At 41.7% G+C, this 12,731-nt stretch overlaps 1 protein-coding gene across 1 annotated transcript in view; it reads right to left on the bottom strand.

The window, feature by feature from the left end:
- Positions 1–12,511, bottom strand: part of DENND5B (DENN/MADD domain containing 5B) — a gene marked incomplete at its 5' end in the record, with an annotated part of 53,199 nt that extends 40,688 nt beyond the window's left edge. The window contains 2 exons of the mRNA XM_010085440.1: positions 248–435; positions 11,845–12,511. Coding sequence (XP_010083742.1) covers positions 248–435; positions 11,845–12,511 — 855 coding nt within the window. The remainder of the gene's footprint in view (positions 1–247; positions 436–11,844) is intronic.
- Positions 12,512–12,731: the final 220 nt, after the last annotated feature.

Below are 12,731 nucleotides of genomic sequence, written 5' to 3' on the forward strand. Positions count from 1 at the left end.
TTTGTGTCACAGCAAGAAGCAGAAAAAGAAGCATTTAGAAGTCAGTGGAATTAGCAGTGCTCATTAAATTCATAAATAGACAAGAGAAGGGCTGCAGAGACTTCTCCCACCACCTCACTCCTCCTGGCAAATAGTCTTCACGGTGCCAGAGAAGCCTCCTAACACTGGGCATGGCATTTTCCAGCAGGGTTTCACACAAATATCAATAACACATTTCAGAGTAGCAACCCCAAAGGCAGAGACTGACCTCCTGAGGCAGCTCCAGCTTGGAGCGGTCGGTTCCCTCCTTGGACTGCAGCCCCATCAGGTAGGGAACTGGAGCATCCAGAAAATGCAGGAGAGAGGCAGGAAGGATGGGGACGTACACGTGCTGCCACTGAAATGGGAACAGCAGCGTTGTGATCCCCTCTGCCACTGTCATCAGACGCTGATAATCTAGACAAAGAGAGACAGGGAATTATCTTTCTGTGTTTCACTTTTGAAATCTGTTTGGCAAGGACATCAGTGACAAAACAAGACAGAAACCATGTTTATAGAGTAAGATGTTATTTTGAAAATAAGACTGTACTTAAAAACCTTAAACATTATCTAATTTGTCAAAACTCATTAACCCCAGGAAGAAACTGCTGAGCATAAATATTCATACCTTATCTAGATCTATTCCATCATTAAATTAATTTATTAAAAGGATACCAAAAGTTCTCTCTATAGTACAGGATAATAATACTCTAATTCTATAAAAAGCATGCATTTTTACAAGTGAAAAGGAGGAAAAAATAGTGAACTTCAAGGAAACATTGCAGTAAGATTGCTCCTGCTCCACTTGCTACTACTTCTATGGCTGAGTGACTTTCCAGAAGACTCACCTTGGCCACATACCAGCAGAAGTTCACAGTTGCTAAGTATTGAAAAGCACTGCTTTTAAGTAAAATTCAAACAGAAGCCTAATAGAAATTTAGTTCTCAAAAATATTCTGTATAGCCAGTGTATTTATGTTGCATTATTTTCCCAAATTTGTATTTAATCCACTAGTTCATCGCTTTGCAATGTTTTGGTTGAAGTAAACACATCATGCATTATTTTTTAAATTGATTTTTATTTCGATTCAGCTGAGCTGCAAGAATATTTCAAAATCTGGATAAGAGAAAATTATTTCTCAAATTTCCAGCTGGCATGATGCAATACCACAACCTATTTATGGATATAAATAAGGGAATCTAAGTTTGAGAACACAGTTTTAAAAAAATAAATAAATAAATAAACAAACAAATCACATGTTTTTGGTTTTAAAGAGATGGTCATCCTTACAGCAAATTTCAAACTTCAGGCAATACATCAGGAAACAGGTAAAGACCCCTGGATCCTGTAAGCTGCTGATGAACATGAAAGGAGATGATTGCTTCTACTCCATATTACAGCAGCTTCTGCATTAATAACAACTTTCCCCAAATTTCTAAGAACATGAAGTACTTAAACCCCAATTCCTTAGGAATCTTAACTTATTGTGAAGTGCATCTCATTTAACAGTAGTGGTTAAAGACAGGAACACCAAAGTGCAAGTTTGTAAGTGACTCTGAACTTGCCGGCCGTGCATGGCACAGACAAGAGGGGGAGTCAGTTGCCCCCAACTGTCCCTTGTGAAAGCTGCTCCTTCACTGTTTGCAGCAAGAGTGGTAGAAGAGATGTCTCCTCTATGGCTGTACCCCAAACTGGCTCTCATCAGTGCCAGGCAAGTCTCATGAACTTTGGCTTGAGCAAATAAAGGATTTTCACTCTCACCAGGGCCAGACCCAGATTCTTGGTACCACTTGGGTTGCTGTCCATCTCTCCTAGCCTCTCTGCCCTATTCCATGAAATTAAAGATATACATATGAACACTCCGCTTTTGTGTCACGGAAGACGGGTTTTTTTCCTATAGCCCCACTGACCGCTTTTGCATGGCCAGGAACCCAGCCCGCCCCTTCCCATTTCCTGAACAAGCCAGCCTGATACCCTTGCCAGACTTCAGTGACAGCAAAAGCACTGTCATCTGACACTGCTCTGCTATTAGGAGGTCACTGGGAAGATGCACTTGAATAAATATGCAAATTACAACAACAAATTGCATAACCCATCCTTCTTGCTAACACCCCTCTGTGGAAAACCAGCCTCAATCTGTAGAAAGTCAGCCGGTAGGGCAAAACCATTTTTCATCTTGTCTTACTAATAGCCAGTCACTCAGTCTTCAAAATTATTTTCATGTATTCATGTCAGTTTCAAGGTTACACCTTAAAATCATTCCCAGCTACAGGTCAGCTATTTATGAATCCTTCCTTACGCAATGGTTTATAGTTATACACGTCCATTGGCTGTCTTGTTGAGGAGCACTTATACAGGATCAACTTACAACACCTACTGGTGAAGCTTAAGTGTCTCAGAACATTTCTCTGAAAGCTTTACAGGTTAAAAAAAAAAAGAAAAATCAAATACAGAAGGTAGCATGTCTGAGTTCGCATGAGACTATTTCAAAGTCTGTTCTGATCTACATACCCATGTGAAATAACAGGTCTGCACATCCAAGTTGCAAGTATCTTTTTGGATAAGGGCATTCAACTCTGGAAATGCATGCTCACTTTTCTTTGATGTTACTGATAATATTTAACACGGTCACCAGCACAAGTTTTGTAACTAATTTACTATGAGGAAAGCTGTTTTTTTTTAAAAAAAAAACTAGTGATGACCAAATTATTAGGCTAATTGTTACCATTTAGCAATGCATGTTAGCAATTAGCAGAGATAAAAATTTACATACCCAGCAGTTTTCACTAAGGAGAAGAAAGTTCCCAGCTTCTTCCAGAAAAATAATTTTTTTAAAAAACCAAACTCGAAATGTTTCTTGGGACACCCTAGTTACTTTCAAGCCTGTACAAGGTTAGACACCTACCCTGCAAGGCATAAAGTCTTTTTTGATGGAGGGATTCTTGTACCTATCAGCTTTTGAGGGAAGCTAATGTGGTTATTGAGGACAACCTGGAAACAAGGGGTTACCCCATTTCCCCAAACTAGAGAGAGAAAAAGGGAAGGCAAAACAGAAAAAAAGGAAGGATGGAAAGAACAGGTGGGAAGACAAGGGTTTGCACAAACCGTGTGTGCTTGTGTAAAGGGGGAGAGAGTTTCCAGATCTTATCCCACCATCACTGCTAGACTTGGATAACAATCTCCAGCTGCAAGCCAAGTTTTGCCTGTTGTTTTATGAATGACTGGCCCAGGTAGGAAAACTATTCTCTGATCCTACTCCAACCTTTAGAGATAGAATAGGGGATTAGATAGTATTCACCCCTTTTGGAAGTGTCTTTTCAGAGAGGCCTGTTTGTTGAGCAGAGTGAGGACACAGCATTCCTGTTTCCCACCCATCTGATATCAAGAATCATCTGGAAGATACAAAAAGTAAAAACACTGTCTGGGCGATATCCACAGAAGGTCACAGACTCAGAGTGACAAGCAGCTCAAACCAAGGCAATTTGCTGAGATCTGTGAAATAAATCCCTTCCTCTTCTCAGGGATCACCCACCTCACGCTGTATATGCATGTGAAAGGCCCTGTGATGCCAACAAGGCTGCTACTGACTGCTTTAAATGCACAAGCAGTCACAGCCCATGGCGACAGCCCACAGCAGCAGGTGCTGCCACTGGAGCAAAGATCTATTCTGTGCAAAATCATCCGTGGATACAGAAATAAGCAGCAGACAGTGGAAACTTAAGCTTGGGGCAGTGCCTTCCTTCCTCTTCACTGCGCAGTCCGGGACACTGAAGAAAGGTCCCAGGAGGTCTGGAGACTTACTGAATGTCCCAAACAGCAGACATGCTTCCCTGCAGTGTGCCGATGGGCTTCTGGCTTTCTGTTTCTCTTACCCTGGATCTCCTTTCCACCTGATTGCTTCATCTCTCCTACTTGCATCACTATATCTTTCTCTTCTTTTCAGTTTTTATTTCTTCCCACTCCCGAAGTGATAATAGTTTACAGCACAGTATTTCTTTTGCTTGTCAGCTACATCTGCATCCCTCACCTTGCCTTCTTGGGACAGGGAACTATCCTGCCTTCTCCAGGACATGCAACACCATCGAGCACAGCCACTACAGCAAATTATTTGTGTTCAAAGTTAAATCTCTTAATTTGTACACATGATTTACCCCAAAGAGCTTACAGTTCAAACGCAGGCAGTGACTGAGGAAACAAAACAAAATAATCCTTCTACTTTCATTTTACAGATTGGGTATAGAAGCTCTGAGATGTTAAGCAATTCACAAAGCTCAACATAAAAATTGCTTTTCCTGCTACAAAGGAGTCTGATATCTCAAAATCCTTCCCATGCTGCAGCAAAACAAAAGTAAGATCTTTTGAGAGGGGAAAGAGACATCAATGTTACGCCACGCCCAGAAGAGCTAAAGCCCTCCCTTGTTCAGGTACTACCTCCAAAACAGGTTCAAATCTTTGGTTGTAATCAAACAGAAGGTCATCTCTCCTGGGACCTTGTCATCAAATGCCCAACCATGGGGTTTTTGAGTATAAGGCACGTGTAAGAGCACACATACACTCATTCAAACCAGAAACAGCACTCTTACGGTGATCAATACACTGTTATACCAGTTTCAACACACCCAGCCTTCCTGATGAAAGAACAATTTGGCAGTTTTCCAACTCTCTGTTCCAGTAACCTACCAAAGGTAACGTAGAAAGCCTATCGGAGAGCTGGAGTCTCAGCCTGGATCTTCTAAATCCAGTACAATGCTTTAAAAATAGACAGCTCTTCCTCTTTCTTTTCCTTTTTAAATCTGACTTTACATACAATTTGAAAGCTCTTGAAGCATTTGAAAAGATGGGTTACCTGGAGACCAATTCCTTTCCTCTACTACTTTTTGAACATGCATAAAGTATAACCGCAGCTTTGCAAAGCCATCTATTTAAATACGTATCACAGAAGATGATAATCAGATGATGTTCTCAAAGAGTACCTTCTCAAAGGGAAAAAACCATTCTTGCGACTAATAGCTTTCCCATGTTCTACCTCTTCACTCAAAATATTATAAGCAATTGATGTTCAGCTGCTACTTTTTGTAACAAGATATGTATTAGCTAAGCTAGGCATATTGGAAAAAACTGGAAAATAAAAATATTTTGCTTTGAGCTCTAAGCAAGAGTCAGAATTGCACACGACAGTTATGAGACCTGTCTAGTGGCTCAGTATCTTCAGAACTGTAACAGTTATATATAGCATGCTACAGATGAAAAAGGAAATCTGAAATTCACATCTGAGACAAAAATTGTTTATGAAAGCAAAGGTTTTTAAATCAGATCTCAATAGCTCCACAGAAGCAACACATATACGTGTTGCAGACTTCAAAGCACCCTGGAAGCTTCCATCTTTCATCTGGTTTGTATACTGGCAGCTGCACTGACTGACAAGCCAGACCAGGTGATTTTTCAGGAGCTGTTCACATAAAAGACACAATGCCAAAAATGTTTATTCACCATAGAAATCACCTTGTGCCAGTGCTGCCTTCAGGGAACTTGGGACAGGTCAGTGACGCAGGGCTGTAACCAGCAGACCATCCTGGCGAAAAAGACCCGTGGCATCTTAACGCCCTTTACCCCCGACAGAAGAGTGGGTTTACCAGCGAGCGACACAGCACAGGACTTACAAGATAAATGCAGAGCGGCCATTTATGCAAATCTGAAAATACATATTTTCTTAAACAGGATGATCAAGACGAGCCTGTATCTAATTGCCTGAACTAAGAATGAACCTCTCAGACTGGGGGTCAGCTCTGCCCCAAGGGAAACATCCTAAGGCTGACATTCACTGAGGCCAATTTTTCTCATTTTCCCTTGTTGGCAAACACTTAATGGAAAAAAAAAATTCCACTTCAATAAATTTCCATTTATATAATTTTTCCGTGTCACAGCCTGCCATCAGTAGTTCAGCATAAATTAGTTTATGATTAAGAGCTACCTTAAGAATTAATTCACAGGAAAACCTAAACTAGTTCTTGTTACTGGCATGGTTAAGCCTCCAAGAGCAGGGCAAAAGTTTGTGACAAAGCCAACAAGGTGGCAGCAGGACATGTGAAGATGCACCTGACACAGGGAGCCCCTTGCTCGTCCCCGTGGCTGCTGGGTCAGAGCAGCCTCCCCAGTGGGCTGGGGCTCAGGGCCAGGGCAGCAGGGAGGGCACAGGCTCCAGCAGGCAACAATTTTGCTCAAGACCAATTTTGACTACCGTGTTATTTATCTGGCATTTGCCATAGCTGGAATGTAAAGGCCTAATTTAACTTCTCCTCCCCCATTCTTAAAAGGTAAAGATGTTTTATAATGGAAAATCGTAAGATCCAATCAAAAAGGTGGAGAGGTAGTGGAGTGTGCGTGTGTGTGTGCATGCACAGTGTTAACAGCAGTTGCCAATCTCCCTCTACACTTCATTATGAATACAAACCAGAGTGGGGATGTTGTAGAGACCTGTACTAGCTGCTTCTCCTTGTTTCCAGCTGCTTTAAAAACTTGACTTTTCAGGCTGTATTGACTTTGGCTAACAAAACGGAGCAACTTTTAATTAACAAATGGTTTTGTCTTTACACCAAAGCTAAAAATAAAGAGTATATTTGATTCTTTGATTATTCTATCCAATTACTTGTCTCCTTTCCAGGGAAACACACGCTGCAGTCTCCTCTGACTGTGGTGCTGGTGAGGCCCTTAACCTCGCATCTCTCTTGCAGCATAGACACATTTTGTCCCGATGTAAATTGTTCGCCATTAGCTCTGCAATAGCTTCCCATTGGTTTTGATGAATACCAGTGTGGAGTGCAACTACTTAAGTAATGAGCAGAGGAGAGGAAAGGTTTTCTATGTAACTATTTGGTTTAAAAATGCTTTAAAAGGCAAACACATCATGAATATATTAGTTTTTTTAAAATCTCCCCCAAAACAGACTTCGTAAGGAAGATGTTTTAGACACCACCTTTTTCTAGGCAATGACTATATATATGCATAGCCATTTGTATTATAATTTCTAAGACTGAAAAAAAAATAATGCAAAGGATATTTCAATCTTTGAGGAGCAATTACTCAAGCCCTTTGAAAAACAACTTGGGAAATGCTCAAAATTAGAATGACTAGAAACAGCTTAAGCTCTAAGAAGTTTATCTTTCTCTCATCCACATGTTCCCTCCCATGTATAAATCCCTAGAAAGGCAGACATACAAAATAGATTGCCGAGGTTTCCGCAGAGCCCACAGTTTTATTCATCGTTCTCCAGCAGACATCTCATGCCAGTGGCATTTTGTTACCAATCCTTCGGAAACTGTAGAAGCTATGGCAGAGTGTTATTAACTTCGACACTGCTGGAAGCCTGACATTCACAATACTCTTACATCCACTGTCACATGGGAGAGCTGTGCTCTGAATAAAATGAAGGGCACTTGCAAGAGTATTCATTTCCACAATTAAATAAACTATAATAAAATTACAACAGCGAGTGTTTAATAAATGAATGTAAGCCCCAAGCTTACACAAAGTTACGTATGTGCTACACCGTGTGCCTTGTTTAGTGATAAGAAGTATGACTCTGTATATCAGCTTTTTGTGCTTTATTGGGAGTCTGGTAGTTCTTACATCCTTCCTTTGAAAGTCACAGGAACACATCATAATCCAGTCTTTGATTTTTAGAGGATGAAGTTCTATAAGGCTGCAAATCAAAGACTGCACCCTGAAGAACTCTGGGGGAAAAAATATCTAATCCCTCTCCTTGGTTTTCAAAGACCCAATGTTAAAATCTGGCTCTATTTAAACTTAAAAGTATTCTCTATATGCAGGAAGATGTAACCTGAAGCCACAGGAGTTCTGCTTCCAGTGCTTTCAGGTACAGCTTTCTATATCACCTCTGCAGGCCGAAGTCGGTGCTTACAGCAGTCTATTACATCTACCCACCAACAGTGATTTTGATTAACTCCCTGGAAGCCCACGCCGTCTCCATTAACAGTAAGGGCTTGTCTTCTCAGCCTTGCCATTTAGGCACAAGCACAAGTCTTTGCCAGTTACCCTGCTATCCTCACCTTGTTCTGCATTTTGCCCTAATGCTGCCACAGCACCAAGCTGCACAGATGTTTCACAGCTTCAGACCGAAATGCTTTGGTCACAGTGGCTTTCGCCCCAGAAGGACACAATTATCCACACCAGCAGTTCCCAAACTGTGGTTTGTAAAGCCACAGTGAGAGCTCTGTAGCACCAGGCTGCTTTAAAGTTTAAACTATAAACATGAGAGAAATTGAGGATTAATTCCCAAAATGTTTAGGAATGAAAGAACTTAAAAAATGAGCTCAAAAAATTAGCTCATCATTCTTTTCTATCAGTTTCTCCACTCCTCTGCTTGACCACCAGAGCTGCAAAGTGAAGTTGCAGTCTGCTATCATTTGCCCAAGTGATGGGATACCACTCGCCCGTAAAGCACCATGAACAGAGCAATTAGATACCCAAAACTGACAGTAGCAGCCATGGTACAAACAGCTACCTATTGGTCCTGTCCCCACCAGTGTGCCAGACACTGTCCTATCGTGCTGGGAACACATTCAGGGCAAGCTGGGTAAAGTCATCCAACACCCTCACCTCTTCATTTAGTTGGATGCCTTTGTTCATTATGCCTCAGCTACAAGGTTAAAAATAAACTCTTTCATCATCAGCTCCTAGTCCACTAGAGAAAAAACAGTCCAGAAAAGCCAGTACACTCTCTGTGCAACCCTACCGCTAGCCCTTTGCTGCTGTTATCACCAAATAGGTGCAACTCCACTTGACCACCACGTTTTCTCCAGGCAGCCCCTGCCCATGCTTGCCTATAAAGTTTGGAACTAAAGCTGTTTGACTAGTTGTTCCTGGTGTTTGCAGTCTCCATGTCCCTCCTGCTCTTTTTTGGCTGCTAAAAGTAAACTGCCTTTAGTGTACAGATGTTTAGTAAGACGTTTTGGGTTCTCAGTGGACTGACAGCAGGCTCATTGTATGGTCAGCGTTGTGCAAGAATTTATCCTTTTCACTCAACTTTCCAAAAGAAGTCTTTATTCCTTAAAAAGAAGAACATTTTTTTTTTTTCCTGCAAGCTTGAATTAAAAGCTTCCTTCCAACAGGGCTAGGAGAACCACAAAAAAGTCAGCTTACATTTCCCACACACAGTGGGAAGTTCAGCAAATTCTGACTTTCAGTTCATGATTCTGTCTTGCTTGAAATTGCACCCTGTGGATGCAAGACCATCTTCTACTAATCTCTTGTTGAGTTTGGGAAGGTGGCAGCAAGGCCAGGCCACTGGAAACATAGTCCAGCAAATCCATTCTCTTTAAAGCAAAAAGGGAAGGAAGGACAAATTTGCAAAAACACTCTCTCACTCATTACTTTGGAACAAGAAATACAAAAGCCAAAAACTTCTTTTCATCTTTTGCCTTGAAATAAATTGGGAGTTACGAAAGCGTTTGTCCATGATGGATCTCAAGCTTAGAGAGATTTCCGTAGTATCTAGCCTAGTTACACCTCAAATAGGAAAAGAGCTGCTTTGTTTTCCTCTTTCAGGAATCACAAGACTGACATTTAAAAGAAGCTGCAGTGCACAATTAGCCAAGCACTCAGTTATCAGGATGTGCCAAAACTGAGGCTTTGCACTTGACCTGCACTCCACATTCCTCACCTCTGGGAACCAGCATTATGATGCTATTTGCATAATCACTGGATTTCCCTAATGCAACTGTATGCTTTTCCCCATGCGCCATCAAGTTGTGTCTATATCACATAGTTGAGTAAAGGTCATGTCAAGGACATCCATAGATTCACCAATAATAGAGGAAGAGGTGAAAAAAAAAGATCTGAATTTTGGAGAACAGAAAGGATTAATTCTCACTATCCCTGTTTTCTTTAAAAAAACCTCACAGTGAAAACAAACAAAACAAATAAACCCTTAAGTTAAAGACAGCAATTGGAAGAAAAACATTTATTTATATAACTTCTGGTGGCATTGAAAATAGAGTCACAATTATTTAGTGAATATTTTGTATCTTTCTCAAGAACTATTACAAAAGTAATGGATATGTAGGTTGCTCTCCGTCTGCACAGAATATATTAAAATATAATCTGACAAGCTGACTTTTTCCTAATGCTACTAGTTTACAGGAAAAAAAAAAAAAAGGCTCAGTTTTCAGTGAGTCTATAAGCAGGGACCAGGATGGGAATGACGAACAGAGATGGTGAGGCATCTCAGTGGTGTTGCTGCTCAATGTTGAACCCCAGTGTCAAGTAGCAAAGGCAGCAAGATTCAAACCAAGGAAGAAAGGTGTAAGCACACACACACACAGAAGCAGAAGGGAGGGGAAAAGCAGCCTAATCAAAACTAACAGCAGGATTTCTGTTCACACTTCAAACCAAGAGCAGATAAAGCCCTTCAGTTTCGTTTCTTGACAGCAAACCACTGGAGTCCATGTGGAGAAGTACTCTGCAAAAAACCAGCAATCCTTTGAATTCAGTCATTTGCAGAAGAACTACCTTCCTTCTACCTCCCTAAACCTTTTTCCCCTTTCTCAGTCATTTATCCATTAGTATTACTACTACACACTTACTGACCTTTTATTTGAGATGACAAACCCAAGCGTTCACTTCTGGATCCTAAAGGTTCATTACCCGTACTCATTTTAAACCACTTCCCATCGTCTCTCTCCTCCTTATTTCAAGCTGTCTGATTTTCAAGATGTTGCTTGAACCGTATCTCTTGAGAAGTCTAGGTATTCAGCATCTTTTCTTTTTGTTAAAAGGTATGTGTACCTCCTGGCTTCAGTTCGTTCCAGTCTGATGAAACCACCCCCGGAACTTTTTCCCTGAGGCACATTTTACTAATTTAGGGTCAGCATCACAGAAGCCATTTGGGAACCCAAATAATTTGGACAAGCATCCAGTGAGACTTAGAGGAATCTCCAAAAAGCCTGGACAAGCCCCTGAAAGCCAGCATAAAACTGGAACTTGACTTGTTCAGGCGCTCTGGTGCATTACATCAGTTGCAGTACGTACCTTTTGGGTACCCAGATACCACTAGGGCCAGGCTCACAGCCACCAACACCATACAGGAAACAGTAATAGGGCTGTAAAACCTCAGAGCATGCCCAGCGCTAAGTCAAGATTCCCAAAACTCGTAGCAGTGAATTGCACTATTCTGTCAATGCAGCAAGCCTTTGCCAATTACAGTCTTAAGTGCCTCAAAAAGAAATACCAGCACCCTTGTCAGAAAAGTTCCCAAATATCTCGAGTAGGACTACAAAGGGACGCCCTGTAACTCCACTCAGTTCCAACCCAGCATTAAAACTTCAGCCTCTAAGTGCTAAAAATCTTTCAGTGCTTTAACCAGAGCATATCTATCATACAGGAGGGAGGAAATCTCACCAAACTTCAACATGCTGCTGAAATTCTAAAAAGAAAAGTAGCAAGAGTGTTTTCTGCAAGATGTATTACTTTCTGCTGGAATTTTTGCAGTAGATAGGATTAGTTTCATGCTGTCTTGCAGCATGATCAAGGGCAATGTAAGGATAATAATTAAGTGAATTCTATTGCTAGCTGTCACTAGTGATAAATACAATGCATAATTAAACAAATGGTACCTAGACTGCCTGGAGAAAACAATTATTTAGTGCTTTCATTAAGACAGGCTCATTTCTCTCATGTTTTTTCATTACATTCCCACATTTCACAAATCCACTAAAAATCAACAGCTTTATACTAGCTCCTGTGACTGCAGCTGCCCAGGAACTGCCTGCTGGGAACAGACCCAACGTGCATCACCAGACAAGCTCCCACCTTGTGAGTACAGAAGGATCTGCATCTCCAGAAGAACACAGGTGAAAACCTGGACCAGGTTCTCCAGGCCCAGCAGCTCGAAGACCTCCCTCAGCGGGTAGTCAGAGAGCGGCAGCTCGTTGGGCCCAGGTCTCTGGCAAATGATAGGCTCATAAACCCCATAAAACTTCAGCGACCTCCCTGGGGGTGGCAGGGGCACCTCGTAGAGGATGTTATGGATGTAGCTCTCCAGGGGCAGAGGTGGTGGCTGCTGGGAGGTCACTGCCTTATAGAGCTGGATCAGGAACTTCTTGCAGGCTTGCATGAAGGGCAGAGGGGTGATGAGGCATATGCATTTGGAGACATACAGCGTGTCTCTGCTGATGTCGTAGGAATTGTACCGCTGGAGCTTGGTGAGGGAAGTAGCGTCTCCCTCATCGATGCTGCTGGCCAGGGAGTCCATGCTGCATGAGGAGGAGGCACAGACGCTGCTGTATTGCTCTGCATTGTGCATCTGGTAGAGCGTTTGCATGGCTGTGCAGATCTGCTTGCTTGTAACCTCCTCGTAGAACGTGAGCACAAACCCGTACGTACGAGAGCCATCTTCTCTGGTGATGATGAACGAATGGAGCTGTGGATCTCTGTTATCTGCCTGTGTTCTGAAAGACAGCCCTTTGGGCATACACAGCTAGGAGAAGAGAAAAGAAACAAATATAGTTATCAAAGCTACAATTTTATTTTTTTGCTTTTGCTTTACAGGGACATTCTTTTTTTCCACCACATCATAACAACCTATTTATCATTAAACACCCAACTGAAAAGCAGCCCAAGAACAAACAGTCTAAAACTGGTGCTACTTAAAGGAAGAAAGATGCATGACTGAAGAAAGGAAAAGAGCCTCCAAAATC

Source organism: Pterocles gutturalis, unplaced genomic scaffold (assembly GCF_000699245.1).
Source record: "Pterocles gutturalis isolate BGI_N339 unplaced genomic scaffold, ASM69924v1 scaffold4545, whole genome shotgun sequence".
Classification (NCBI taxonomy): Eukaryota; Metazoa; Chordata; class Aves; order Pterocliformes; family Pteroclidae; genus Pterocles; species Pterocles gutturalis.